Genomic DNA, 15,212 nt, shown 5'->3' on the forward strand with positions numbered 1-15,212 from the left:
GAAACATCCTCTGTTATCTCTCTCCCTGAACTCCAGAGGAGGCTGTGTGCCTGGCTTACACTACACTCCTAACTTTTAAGGAACTGATGTAGGTGACAGACATCCCATCCCTTCAGTCTTACACAGTTAACTACAGCGCAGTTTGGTGTCTGGCAGATTTAGAAACATTTCTGAAAAAGACAAAGCCCTCAAAGTAACCTTGGCTAGAAATAAATCTTGAGTGTCATAAAAATGATGTTAGGTGTCTCATTAAGCACTAAACATGATTTAGGGTGATATAAGGATCTATATGAAACAAATATTGGACTGTATAAAGAAACATTAAAAGTTTGATGGAGTAGCATTGGTAATTTGGAGAATGAGGTGTAAAGAATCTTCTGATTTAATCTGTGGCTGAAGTAGGTTTCTCATCATAGTTTAAGGCACGATCTGTTGTCACCAGTACTTATGGGAGCTTTCCTAGAAGCAGCTAAGGTCTCTAGATTTATTTTTTTTTCTAATTTGTATGGATCAAAAATTCTGGAAAAATAAGGAATATCCATGTGAAGCTAATATTTCTCTCTCCCCCTGGATCTTTCCCTCGCATTTCCAAGCAGAATCCCAGCTCCCAGTGCAGGGGGAGAGGCGACATTTGCTTGGGTGCTTTGAAACTGCCTCCTTAAAGAATAAGCCTTACATTCACCCTTTGAGGAGGGGAAGGTTTGAAGTACTCTGTAGCATTACAGTGACATTTGCTAGCATGTTCCAAGGAACTGGTCACCAGTCTCATTGAAATCTTTTTTCTATGTGGGATTCATTTGCTCAGTTTGGCAACTTGTATTTTTTTGGTAATAACAAGGTGATGATCAGTCAGGTAGAATTCCTGTCCCCACTGAAATCGATAGCAAAACTCCCACAGACTTCAGTGGAACAAGCAGCTTGAGAATCCTAATATTTTATGCTCTACTCTGCTTGTTTAAATACTCCCAATTTCCGTGTTTGAAATGGACCATCTTTTTTCATTAAAGCTACAAACAGTATATTGCTTTTCTGTTTCCAAAGTAGAAGTATCTTTCCTATTTCCAAGGAAGATATTTTTGTATTTATTAGCCATGACTCATCCATACATTTCTGAAAGAACAGCATCCATCATTAAGGCCCAGGATGGTCAAATGGATTGGGACAGATTTCATACTAAGTGCATACTGGCAGAGCCTTGCAGATTCAAGACCAGGCCCATAGCTTCTAATGAAATTTCAGATATACAAAAACTGAGATTATACTGCAGACTGAAATAGGATTGCTTGCCCATAGCAATTGAAATACAATACACACGTCCATGGGAAAAGGTCCTTCTATCTCCTGAGAATTTGTTTTACAAAAGGAATTACTTCTGATAGCTGGGACTGAGAAGGACGAAAAAAGTTTTCAAGGTAAAGCTGCTGAATGCGCTGTGTGAGCAGATAGGAACTGCTAGACATGAGGGGTTCCCAAGACTTAACATCACTGGGAGTCTTACTCCCTGTATTGTTTAATCCCATTCAACAGTTACAGGCAGGTTGGCAAAGTTACGGTGATAATCTAAAAAAATAATAAGATCTTAAAAATTTTGTGCAATGGGTGTCCCACATTTGTGTCACTGGTAACAAAAAAAGCTGCACTTCACTAGAAAGACTACACAGCCTGCTGCTCTGGCCATCTCAGCCACAGGGAAAGACGTGACCTAAACCCACATATTAAGAGACATGGGATAATTTGGTCACAAGACACAAAACTGCATAAATTCCACTTCATTCACTCCTCTTCTCACAGAGCTGTTTCTTTGCATTGTATGCACAGATATGCAGATGTCTTGCAGTCCCAGATGGACATGGGAAGCTTTAGTGAGAACAGTTGCACAGCTGTGTGGTGTGTAAATGACTACTGTACCTCAGCCAGCAGAGCTATAGGTTTTCAAAACAGATACCACTGGAATATATGCAATGCCTGGCTGGACAGTATCTGTTCTGTGGTCAGCATGTGCAAGGGAGTGGAATTCCATCTTGGGAGAGAAGTAGAAAAGGGAATAAAAAATGGAAATAGGAAACAGAAAAAGTACGTTTGAAAATAAACCTGAGAAGGAGCCTCACTGGGTTGAGGAATTTCATGGCTAGTTGTGTATAAGGCCATGCTTGAAGAATCATAGACCATGGAGAGGTTGGAGGGAATCCCAAAGGTCTCCAGTCTGACCTCCTGAATCAAGCAAATCCCATTGCAGCAGGTTATTCAGGGCCTTGCTCAGGCTGGGTTCGGACACCTTCAAGGATGGAGATTCCACAGATTTTCCGGGCACCTGTTGCAGTGCCTGGACACTCCAATGGTAAAGGGTTTTTTTCTGCTTTTTGAGTAGGAATTTGAAGTTGCAACTTGTGTTTGTTCCATCTTGTGCTTTCTGGAGTTTGGCTCCACTGCAATAAGATCTCCTGAAGTCTTTTCTTCCTGAAGGTGAACAAATGCAGTTGTCTCAGCCTCTCCTCATGTGTCCTGTGCTCCAGTCCGCTGGACATCTTTGTGGTCCTGCACTGGATTCGCTTCAGTTTGTCCTTGTTCTAGGAACCCAAAACAAGACACAGTCCTCCGGGAATGATCTCACAAGCACAAGGAGAAGGCAAGAATCATTTGCCCCAGACTGCCTGCTACACTCTTGCTAATACAGGCCAGCACTTCATTGATCAGGGATGCACTACTGAGGCACTCATGTACTTACACTGAAGTGGTGCATTGGGACCCTCTGGACTTTTTTTCTGCAGGACCAGTTTGTATGTAGCAAGTTTTTGCCCAGCATGTCCTGCTGCATGGGCTTGTTCCATACCAGATCTGGGCCTTCTCATTTGACTTTGTTGTGCTCTCTGAGGTCTCTCTCAGGCCATCTTTCCAGCCTGTCTAGGTGACTCCAAATAGCAGCCTTGTCCAGCAGGGTATTGACGGTTCCCCCCAGTCTGGTGTTATGTCCAGACACAGAGAGTGCAAAGGAGTGATGTGCCAAAGTTCTTTATTGAGATAGGTCTTCTTCTCACTGAAAAGTCTTTACATCTTGGGAGCAGGGTGTGAGGAGTGTCAAGCACAAGCAGCTTCATATTATGAGTTTATAAAGAACCTGGTGAGAAATAGCACTCTCAAGGACACTGCGGGTAGTCCTCCATTGCGGGGTGAGGTTAGTACCGCTTTATCATGAGTCCACCACTGGATAGAGCAATGGAGAACAATTTCTTAAATGTTACTCTTTGAACTGTGTTTCAGGATGGGTCAGACTTAAGTATATAGACTGGAGGAGGAGAGGAGAACTGTGTATCATATGTCTGGGACAGATCAGCCATGTGAGACAGTCTTCAAATGTTAAAGTAGATCACACAATCTGAGCACAGGAGAGGAGTTTGTTTTCCTTAATCTGGTCTTCTCTCTTTCTCTCTGTCAGATGATTTTGAGTCTGAAGTCACACCTGCATGATTTTTGCAACATGTTTAGACTATTCATTTTAAAGTTACTGGTTTCATTTTTGCTACCTGTTGGTTTTATGCACCAAGCTTTTAGCCCTTGGGATGTTGCCAGGACTACCAAATTATTCCCATATTGTATGTTCACAGTGACATTTCTCTGTCCCTTCATGGAGAGCCCTATAGCAATTCCCAAATCCCTAAAAAGTGATTAGCGATTATTGTTCTGTAAGTACTTAATAGGGAGGTTAAGACAAGCCACCAGGTGTTTTTGCAATAACACTTGGTAGCGTGAAAATTCAGCTCTAGCTATTACATGGTGTAAAAAGGGAAAATGCCTGCCCTTGGAGAGATCAGTAGTTATGCTGATGTTTGTATATATCCCATTTTTTCTGGCAGGTTGCGCAGTTCTATTATTTTTGAACCTTTCATTCCCTGATAGGGGTTTATCTGTGTTTATATTAGCAGGATTGATCTGTAACTGCAACATCGGCTTCTGCTAAAGGTATTTTTCTTGCACAATCAGTAAGCTGCAAAGCCACATTTTCAGTCCTCCTCTTCGTATCCAACATGGCATATTTGTATATAGCAACAATGGAAGGGGGCTACGCTTCACATGGGAGGTTTGAAATAGGTGATGGTGAAATAGCTTAGGAGCAGAGAAAATGCTCTTCTGCAGCAAATCGTATCATTCACAGTGTCTTTTTTTTCTCTTTCAGGAGGTTGGAAGCATTATCGGAAAGGTCAGAAAATTACTTTCTCTCTGTATTTTTATGTCAAAATATTGTATATCAGTTCACTTCATCAGCCCAGGCTAACTTTTTTTCTGTTTCTTTAACAGAAAGGTGAGACAGTAAAGAAGATGAGGGAGGAGGTAAGACAAGCTTTGATGTCTTTGCTTGCCGCCTTTTCCAGCTCGGAGAACAGGGAAATTCAGTGTGTACAGACCGGCACTGCCATCAAGTGGGCAGTTATTTTAACATCACCACTCTTTGCAAGTGGTAGTGTATAAATGCACTGGTCTAGATTAAACATTGTTGTTAACGTAACCTCCTTATCACCACAGCAGTCTGGAGTCTTTCATTCCCATAGCAATATGCCTGCTGCTGTCTTCTCTCTGGAACAGCTTAGGCAGCATGATTCTGTGCATTGAACCCACTGTAGCTTTGTTTGGAATACCAGCACGGGTCCAGCACATGGCTTATCCTCCTGGCAGAGAGCTTCCAAAATCTGAAATCAAGCGTTAGACTGCCACTACGTAAAGTTTGAGGGTAGACACAAGCTTGAGCAGAGCTGGGGACAGACTTGCATAAGCCAGAGCATGCCTCTGCCATGTCTTGGCAAAGCCTTAGCTTTTTATCGTTTTGCAGCTGTGAGTAGGATGTGGACAAGGTAGATCTGCACACCCACCATTGACATCCTTTGAAAAGGTTGTAAACACAGTGCCCACAGGCTTCTTTCCGTGCCACACAGTGAGCTGCGCTGTCTTCAGAGGATTGTGCCCAGGTGGAGGTCACAGGCCCACGCTTGTCCTGCAAGACAGCAGGACATCTTACCTGGAGATCCATGTCATTTTCCTTCTTTGAAGCAGGTGCTAAAAGCATAAGTCAGAAGACAAATCCTACTGTTTAAAACTTTAGGAGTGCAAAGTGTGTAGAGGATGGCTCAAGAAAAGTCTATCTGGTTCCAGTAAATCTGCAGTATGTTACCATGTCAGCTGCTTTGTTGTTTTATACGCTGACAGAAGGTCTGCAGCAGGGAAATCTCAAAGTGTTTGTTGTACAGAAAGTTGCTGAGATACATCTTTAAATATACACAATTGGGAGTTCATTGTCAGGCTGACTGAGTTCAGAGCTCCTTTTTTGATGATAAGAGCTTTCATCCATGTTTTCACACATAAATACATTTGCTAAGACAAAAAAAAAAATATAAAAAAACCTGTTTCCAATATACTAGGTAATCCTGCCACTTGATTAAACACATTGTAGTTTAATTATTAATGATGATCACAGGCAGATATCTTTGGATATAAATTGCATGCACAAAAGGGAAGCCATCATTGGAGAGTGCTCTTGACTTCTGGGTCAAACATCTTAGAGTTATGATGCCTGGTTAGTTTTTTCAAGACAAATGTTCTGCTTCCACACATGAAAACCTATTGTCATGTACACGTGGTCACAAGTGGCTTTATTTGGTTGATTGGCTTCTTTTTGAGATAAAGGAATTAAATGCATCTTTTTATCATCACAGGACTAAGAGTCTATGTCTCCACCTGGTGATAACTCAGTCCTCCTTTAAATGACTGCCTTCTTCAGTACTTATTTAAAAGCAAAATGTAACTTTATTTTGACTTTCCTGACAAGTGTGACAGGTTGCATGCCATCTTTATGGAACGAAATGTCAGAGACAGCTTCAGACCTAAGGAAAAGTTCAAAAACCTCATTTCTGTGAACTTCCTACACAAATAGGAAAGCCACCACGTAGCATTTTAATTGCTGTAGCAATTAAACTCCATGGTGGAGTGATCTTTCAGACAAGCTCCCATGGCTCCGGTTTCAAAGGAAGAACTGTGCTTTGCACGAAGGTGGTCATGGGACTAGCAGGCCTGCCTGCCATGGACAGCTCTGCCCAGCACAGCTTCTGGTGTGCTCCCTGCCAGGCTGAGTCCCACAGACTTGGGTTTTCCTGTGGTGGTGGCAGTGGGACATTGCCACCAGCATGAACGAGCTGTGGGATGTGATCTCCCTCCTGATCCAGTGCTGGTGTTTGATGAGGGCAAGTCCCAATCAGGTTGGCCCATCAGGAGAAGTGTCCGCTGCCCTTTCTTATCTATGAATGCTGAGTATGTCTGCCAGCCGAGTCCGTGGCAGCAAGACTACTGTCAGTAGCGTTGGGGTTTTTTTCCTTTGTTGTATTTGGTTGGTGTCATATGGGGAAATAGGATATCTTACTGTTGAGCAGCAGTTAAGCACATCAGCTGAATCATGATAACTCTGAAGGCAAAAGGGCCAAATTTACCTAGATTATCTCACATTTGCTACAGGTCCTCCTCAGGGAGGTTGGTGCCTGTGGATAAGTTGAGACTGCAGTGACTTCAGGCTGCATTAACACATTTCCATGTCTGAAACCTCAGGGAAAGTGTAGGGTGGGTCTTACCTGAACTTGTTTCTATCATCACCTACACTGAGATCCTTTTAAATATATTTACATATACTTTAGGGGTTTTCTCTGCACTTCTACAGTGGCATGAAGGGGACTAATGGTACCTGAGAGCCATGCTTGATTGTCTTCAAGATTTACAGTTTTCTAGCTCATTCCAACAGGCTCCTTGCCTTAAGGTAATACCACCATTACTGTTGCCTGTCCTATGGATACTCCTTTAAAGGGCTGTTCAATGCATATTAGTTGACTGCTTTCACATTACACACATCTATAAGAAACCTTCTCCACAGTGCAAAGCCTCAGACAGATCAAGCCCTGCCTTTGGATCTCCAGAGAGGTGCATCTTTCCTGAGAGATGCTGATGCTCCCTGGAGACACAACCTTGTCTGAAATTCTGCAGCTTCAGTCCTGCTTAAGGTTCACCCTGCAAGAGGGAAAGGAAAATACTTGATTGTGCAATTATTTGCAACTTTGAACTACAGAGGCGTGATTTGCGTACTGCAATGAAGGCTATATAAGTATTTACCCAGACAGAATCTGGCTTCCTGCGGTTAGGTGAATTTTTAGAGTGTGATGAGTTTATACTGAAATTGTATGATGTTGGGACTGCACTTGTAGGGGAGGGAATTGAATGCCTCAAGGTATTCCTTCCTAAACTATATGCCTAATCCTACTTAGTTTGGTCCCTGGGAGGTATAAATTTGAAAAATATTTGTTCTTTTTGACAGAGTGGTGCTCGAATCAATATTTCAGAAGGCTCCTGTCCAGAGAGAATTGTGACAATAACAGGCCCAACAGATGCAATTTTTAAAGCTTTTTCTATGATTGCACTAAAATTTGAAGAGGTAAGCAAATAAAATACTTTTTTTTTTCTCTCTGCAAGTTGAAATACAAACAGTGTTTGAATTTTCTCATGTTTGCTTTAATGTTAAATATTATTTGTTTAATGTTCTATTTAATAGCAATGAAAGTGGTTGTATTTTTATAAATGCTTTTGGCAGTAACACTGAAGAAAAATAATGTGTCAATTTACAAGCTGTTTGATCATTTCTTTTGCTTTTTGGAGGCTTCAGGGAAAAGCAATTGCTTCTAGTAATGTGCACTAATGGTAGGAAAAATGTCTTGGAAAATTTCTGGTCCCATTGTGGGTTTGATTTCAAAAGAATAATTGCCTAACTTTTAGCTCTGTTTTTATGATTCCATTTGGTATTGATGTAAATTTTATATATGTCAAAATGAATATATAACTCATTTAACTAGAACTTTTTTTTAATTTTAAAATCAATCTATATGATTACCGATTACCAATTACCATATTTAAAGCTTGGCTTTTAAAATTAATTAAAATAAAGGCTCTAAGAGTAAGTGAGGCAAGTGTTCCATTTAATGTGGAATAACTGTTCTGTGCAGTTATGTACCTAAAATGCTGGAATCTCCTCAAGTTTCACAGACCAACTACAATTAGACATGGTCACCACTTTAATGGGAAGCCTCACAGAAAAGACAGCAGGCTGCAGAACCCTGGTCACTCAGGAGAGGCTTTAACTCCCTCTGCTTTCAAAAATCACACATGTAGTCCAGGCACCTCTCCTGTCCTCTCTGGAGAGGAAGAGGCCCCTGCAGAAGGCAGTTTGCCTTCTAAGGCCATGTAGACAAGCAGACTGAATCACTTGCAGCAGGAGAAAGGGACTGTCTCTCTCCATTGATGAGTAAACCAGCAGGGTGTGAATTTTTTTTCTTAAGAGTACTTATCTCTTCAGGTCAGTGAGGTTAGTCTCCACATCTCCCCATAGCACTGGGAGATGCTGGTATTGATGGGAAATATCAGTGTGTGCCTTTATTTGCCCATGGTGATTATTCACATTTAGAGCAATAGGACTAGAAGAGAGCTTGTGGGTCATCAGGTGCAGTTGTCCTCCAGCATAAGCAGTGCGTCTTGCAACTTCCTTCACAGCATCATCAAAACCTAGTGAGATTTTTTCCTAATTCCTGATATTGGATCCACAACATAAGTTCTCTGACAATTAGGCACCTTCTTTTCACTCCTCACCTGGACAGTATACAGCTTTGTTCCTGTGCCAGCACTTGCCATTAGTTTAAGCAAGTCTTCCCTTTCCATCCCTGAGGATTCTACTCTTAGATGCATATTTAGAAACCAGTTTTATCCTCCCACAGCCTTGCTTTTGCCAGAGTGAGTCAAGCTCATTCTCAAAAATGAGAGGATGCATTCTTCACCTTTCTCATGACTCTAGTAGTCCCTTTCTACCTTTTTCCAGTTGCATTTTATGTTGTACATGTGTGTTAATTGTGGACGGGTTGCAAATGAAGTTCCACAAGGGCTTATTTAATGGTGCTAACAGTCCTCTGACCTGGCTATCATGCTAACATATCCCTGCCACTGCTGGAAATGCCTCACCTCCTACTGCTGTAATGCTTTGCACACAACCGTACTGTGCCTGGCGGGTATCTCCAGCTCCCGTTCACATGTTTTCAATGGGAACCTCTTCAGTCTCAGCAGGTATTCCTGTTAGCCCCCAGACAAATGACCTTTTATTATTATTATTATTCTGCAAATGTTAATCCCATTTATATTTCTCCAATCCTTTATGAGTTTTCAGATCTTCTTGTGTGATATTCTTATCTTTCGATATGGTTTTGTGGCATGGTACATTTTGTAAGAAAGCTTTTTTTTTCCCCTTAGCAGTTACTAATGAGATTATAGTGATTTTGAGGTTGAGTCCTGCAGAACCACACAAGTAATTCTTTCCAGCCTGATTTTAAAACCACCTGTTGTCATCTCCTTCTCAGCTTTATCTCCCACCTATCTTGTATTAATTCCTGCTTCTTCTAGCTTAAGAGGCAGTTTCGTGTATGGTACCATACCCTACAATCCATGGAGACCTGGAGAGAGCAATCTCTCTGCTCTCTACACAAAAATCATGTTCTGCTTAGGGCCTTATCCTGAAAAATGCTGAGGGAATTATTAACAGAGATAATTCCCGCCAATTCCCACCAAACCCAGTATCCAGTGGAAATAATGCTGCATTTCTCATAAAAACATGGAACACTGCGCAGCCTCAGATCCCTACCCCACCACCCAACACCACGTTGTTTTTGAAAGTGCTGTAGCTAGCAATATGCAGAGAAATCTGAAATTCAGACATCTGACTGGATTTTATACTTTTGTAGATTTTAGAGGATAATCTGGACTCTTCATATGTATATTGATTTTAGCACTTCCTGCAGATCACGTACTGCGGTTATATATTCTGAAATATCCGTACTTAGTTTTAATATTATTGGCTTCTGGTATATTTAAAAGAACAGTGGTAAAGAAAAGTGTCTCCTATAGTCAGTTATATTTCCTATAATTATTCCTGTCAATAAAATGAGGTGCCTTGGGAGTAAAATAAAGTTCTGTCTCAGAAGCTACAAATTAGCTAGGTACCAAACGTTATTTTTCATGCATATTGTTTTGTTGGAGATTTCTTCAGGCATTGAAAGAATTGAAAATCCCAGAACAGACAGTGCCTGGCCCAGTTTCCAGCCAACCATACTCGGGAGCCTGCAATTTTGGAGGGGATTTTTTTCTCTTCATTTTTTGGTTGTGTTTTTAAGCTGGACTGATGCCTTTGTGGATATGCTGCTGAGCCTGCGTATTTAGGTTTTGGTATTTTTAAAGAACAAGGAGGAAATAAAGAGAATGGCAGCTTGCAATTTTTGTGAAGTGCTTTTGAAGGCAGTAAGGGCAGTGAAGGCTTTGAGAACAGGCCAGATGTGATACAGAAATGGGAGACATTATCAGGGTTGTGCTGGGTGGCCAGAGAGAGTTATTTACCTACCTCTGGATGATCATGTACCTCCACCTGACACAAACATGATATAGTGAGATGGCAGCTTCCAGCTGAAAAATTGGCATGATTTGTGCTTTATTTCAGATACATGGGTGCTGGAAAATTCCGTTATCCCTCTTGGTTTATTCTGGATTGCAATCTCTCACTGACAGGGGCACTAAACAAAATTTGAGTTACTGGCTGGCAGAGGAATGATTTGATAGCTGTCTTGTGGCATTCAGCAATGCCTCATTCTGTTCAAGTTTTTTTTCATTCTCTTTTAAGCTAAACAAGGTCACACTGAGCCATTTCTTGGGTGGAAGAATATTGCTATCACAAATGCAGAGGTACTGCAGGAGTCAGTGAGCTCCCACCCTGGTTCAACAAGACATGCAGAGTTGTTTAAAGCACTTTTTTATTTTTTAATTTGGGATCCTGATCACATAGTATAGGCACTTTAAAAGAAAAGAAGTGGTAGTCTTGATAAGTGAGAGTGTAGGGAGTCACGTCAGTTTTGTCTGCTGGAACTCTTGTTGTGTCATAAATTAGTTAAATGAATATGAAATGTTTTCTGTCATTCCTGTCCTAATCTTTTGGGTAACATTTCTGTGTAATAGCCGTGCCATACCACCTCACAGATGGATGGGTTGGCCTTTTCAGCTCACAGCTAATGTTAGCAAACCACCTCAAGATTCTCATGAGTTGCTGGACAGGTGCCATGCAGCTCATGCATCTTTATTTGTGATCCTAAGTGTTCTCAGCATCATCTCATCCATCAGTGGGAAGATAAGCTTTATCTTTTCTTCTGTAATGAAGACTTTAGAGGGATTGCTTTGTGTTGCCTAGAAGCTTTTGAGCAAACAAAAAATATTAAAAGCAATGTAAACCTTGCTACAAGTAGTATATTAAAATGCTCATGAAAACATGTAGTAGTCTCATTGGATAATGAGATATACAGATACAGGTTACATTACCTGGATACAGGTCACTGCTGTTCTGCTGAAATTTCTGTGCTCTGGTTACACAACTCTGATGGAAAAGATTTTAGAAATTATGTAGCACTGCAAATACTTATGGATCTGCTACAAAAGAGAAGTTAAACCTGGCAGGCAGCAAAATATTTTCAAAATAATCTGATTTTTCTCTGCTTCAGATTGTTTACAGATTTTTTTTTGTCATTTGCTTTTTTAACCTTTTTTCTTTATATTGAACCTGACAAGAAATTGCATTAAATGTGAAGACAGATCATTTAGTATAAGTATCTAGGGGCCTGTGAACTCAAAAGCCTCTTTGTGTTTTCCCTCTGCTTCAGCTGGTCTAATGACAGATACCACCTCCTCCTCCTAATCTTGCATCAGAGACTGTCCTGTGATCCCCACAGCATGGACCTGCAATGCCAGACAGCAAAAAGGTTCCTTTGGCACAAGGTCCCTGTGCTTACAGTGTCTCACCAGCAGAGCCGGTGGCTTTACCTGCAACAGAAACAAACTGGACTGGTTACAGGCTTCCCCAGGTCTCCATGAACGGCTCAGGCATTTGCTCTGAGCCCTTCAGTGCTTACCAGGATTGACAAATCCTCCGCTAATTCTTCCTGACGTTCTGATTACAGGACATAAACGCCTCGATGACAAACAGCACGGTGACAAGCAAACCACCTGTAACGCTGCGGCTCGTCGTCCCGGCAAGTCAGTGTGGATCCCTTATAGGAAAAGGAGGTTCCAAAATCAAAGAAATCAGGGAGGTAAGTCCTGAGATGTCTGCCAGGAACACTGGCTGGCTCCGCGTCCTGCCACAGTGTGCCCTGTCACCGTCAGCCGCTGCACTTTGCTCATCGCATGAACATGAGCATGTGTTGAATGAAAAGTCTTGCTCTGGGGGAAACAGAGGTTCAGCACAGCTGTACCCTCCTACCTTCCTTGAAGCTAAAGACTATGTGTGAAATAAAGAAATTTAGCAAAGCAACAGTTTAGTGACAGAAGTGGCTCGTCCAGTTGCTCTTCAGGACCAGCCCCCTTCCCAGCAACATTCAGGTGAGCCCAAGCTGAAGCGTTGCAGCCATTTCCAAATTAGCCGCCACTCTTGCATTCACAGAAAGGCCGAAGTAGCACTGGGGAGTCCAGGTTAGTAAATCAAATGCTTGATCTACTTTTTAGAAAAAAGTTATCTTCATACTCCTTTCTTGTTTCTCCCCAATGTCACTGTACCACAGGTGACCTGATTTTATGTGTTCCAAACACATACTGATATTTTTAATCCAGACTTTATCTAAAGGTATTAATTCAATGTACTGTGCTAGGAGCAACTTTTTCTTTTAACCAGAAAATGCAAAAATTATCATACAGTGCCAGTTTAATTCTTCCATGCATGACTGTAGCAACCTAGCACATGCAAAGTCAAGGATTCAATGTCTGTAACCAGTTAAACAAGACAATTAGGCACATGGTCAGTTATGTCAAGGAACTCTGAATAGGACATTTCAGAAAAATGGATTTTCGTTCTGGAGAAAGTGATTCCTTCTACATTTGTATTCATCCCAACATGGGATAAAGTGTTGAATATCAAGATAACATGCTGATCAATTTTTTTCATTTGACTATGTCAAAGCAAAAGCTTTTGACAGGCTTTACCAAAGTGAAACTTGCTTTTTTTCTTAATCTAAAATGTAAATTCGAGACAGTAGGTTTCAGTGAGCTTTTAAGTTTCATTTCAAATGTGAAAAAAAAAGTTAATGGGTATTTTTCTATCAAAGAAAATTTTATCAAATGCCAAAAAGGAGTGGAAAGTTCTTTGATCAAAATTTTATATGCGGTATTTGCAATGAAATGTTAGTTTACCGTCGCCTTGGAAAGAAAGATATGATAGAGGACAGTTAAAGGTCTGTTGTGGTTTAACCCCAACCAGCAGTTAAGCACCACACTTACCTCCCCCACCAGTAGGACTGGGGAGAGAGTCAGAGGAAAAAGGGGGAAAAAAAACCCTCATGGGTTGAAATAAGAATAGTTTAATGATTGAAATAAAATATTATAATAACAATAACAATAATAATAAATTGTAATTAAAGGGATAAAAAAGAAAGACAAAACAAAGAAAACCCAAGTGATACGACCACTCACCACCTGCCAACCGACACCCAGATAGTCCCTGAGCAGTGATCATGCCTCCTGGCTAACTTCCCCCGGCTCATATACTGAACAAGATGTCTTAGTGCATGGTATATCCCTTTGGCCAGTTTGGATCAGCTGTCCTGGAAGAAGCTGGGAGGACAGGGGCAGTAAGAGAAACTGAAAAAGTCCTTGAATTAATGTAAGCATTGCTTGACAACAACTAAAACATCAGTGTGTTATATTCTCAGCACAAATGCAAAACATAGCCTCATGCTAGTTACTATGAAGAAAAATTACTCTGTCCCAGCCAAAACCAGCACAAGGTCTCATCCTGTAAACTTTCAATTTCTTCCAAATTATTTAACTTCGATTCCAATTTGATTGTCTCAGGAGTTTTTTTAACAGAATTCCCTCTGAAGGCTTATCTTCACCTTTCAGCATTTGGCTGCTACTGAAAGGTTCTTTTCTCTCTTTGCATACAGGGAAGTATAAAAGCAGTGTGTACCACCTCCATTAGCTGGCAGAGCTGCCAAAAGCTGTTTCAGAGTTTATGTTGCCAACAGCATGTTGTTCCTCCATGTGCCTCTTGCTTTGGAAACTGTGTTCATGAAAACATGCATAGGTTGTCTGCTGTAAACTCACAGAAAAACAATTCAGAGCCCTGCCATTGAAGGAGTGTCTTGGTTTACTGGGATAGAATCACAGAGTCAGTTTTTCTGTCCAGGAAAGATGCGTTTCTGTAAGGACTGCAGTGCTCAATTTCATGGAGACAAAGTGATAAGCTGCTTTGATTTACTTTTTGGCCAGCACTGGCATGTGGTGATAAATGTCAGTGACCAACTGGTGCAGGGGCTGGGGGAAGCAGAAACCCAGGGCAATTGACTCTAAGCTGACTCCAGGCTGGCCAATGAAGATTATTTCATACCATAAACATCATGCTCACTATAAATTGAGGAGTTTGCTGGGGATGGCCCTCCTTTTCCAATGGCTGACATCTCACGAGGGTCTGGTCTGCCATCCTACCCCTGAGGCCTACTCCCCTGCTATATTGTCTAACTCTGTGTACTTTATATGAATACTCTTATTAATACTAGTTTTTGTCATTGTTATTTTATTAAACCTGTTTCTATTTTAACCCATGGATCTCCTTTTCTTTTTCTCTGTGGATGAAGAGGAGTCATTGAGGCATAGAACAACTGTCTAAACCACAACAAGGTGTCTCTGTGCTTACTGCGACCTGCCAATAACAGACAATTACAAATCAGATTTTTTTTTTCTTGGAATGCTGTCACTTTATTTTTCATCAAATAGTCTGGAAGCTATGCCTCTCAGTGGTCCTTATTGTCAAACTGGCTTTTGAGGTGTGGGAGAAAGGAGTCACTTGATGGCACTGAGGAGAAGAAAGCATTACTTCTATGCAAATGTCAGAGTCATAGGAAATCTTCTCTCTTTTTTTTTTTTTCTTTAATCCCCAAAAAGTATTGTCACAGAACTTTGTATAGATAAGATCCCTGTGTGTTGAAGTGTATTTCCTGGGTGGAAGGAGCTATTCAGTTTGCCTTATGCACAGGACATTTCTGGCTCAATTCCATGTGGCTACCAGATTTCTCTTGGTTCTCCAGATCTCTTAGGTGTCCAGGAGAACTGCCACACAGCAGGAA

At 41.2% G+C, this 15,212-nt stretch overlaps 1 protein-coding gene across 1 annotated transcript in view; it reads left to right on the forward strand.

Annotated features, from left to right (window-relative positions):
* Positions 1–2,283: 2,283 nt before the first annotated feature.
* Positions 2,284–15,212, forward strand: part of LOC104536136 (poly(rC)-binding protein 3-like) — a 34,879-nt gene continuing 21,950 nt past the window's right edge. Inside the window, exons 1-6 of the mRNA XM_010178677.1 lie at positions 2,284–2,338; positions 3,124–3,167; positions 4,172–4,195; positions 4,294–4,326; positions 7,343–7,459; positions 12,057–12,188. Of these exons, the coding sequence (XP_010176979.1) occupies positions 2,284–2,338; positions 3,124–3,167; positions 4,172–4,195; positions 4,294–4,326; positions 7,343–7,459; positions 12,057–12,188 (405 nt within the window). The remainder of the gene's footprint in view (positions 2,339–3,123; positions 3,168–4,171; positions 4,196–4,293; positions 4,327–7,342; positions 7,460–12,056; positions 12,189–15,212) is intronic.

This window comes from Mesitornis unicolor, unplaced genomic scaffold (genome assembly GCF_000695765.1).
Source record: "Mesitornis unicolor isolate BGI_N332 unplaced genomic scaffold, ASM69576v1 scaffold20222, whole genome shotgun sequence".
In the NCBI taxonomy this organism is placed as follows: Eukaryota; Metazoa; Chordata; class Aves; order Mesitornithiformes; family Mesitornithidae; genus Mesitornis; species Mesitornis unicolor.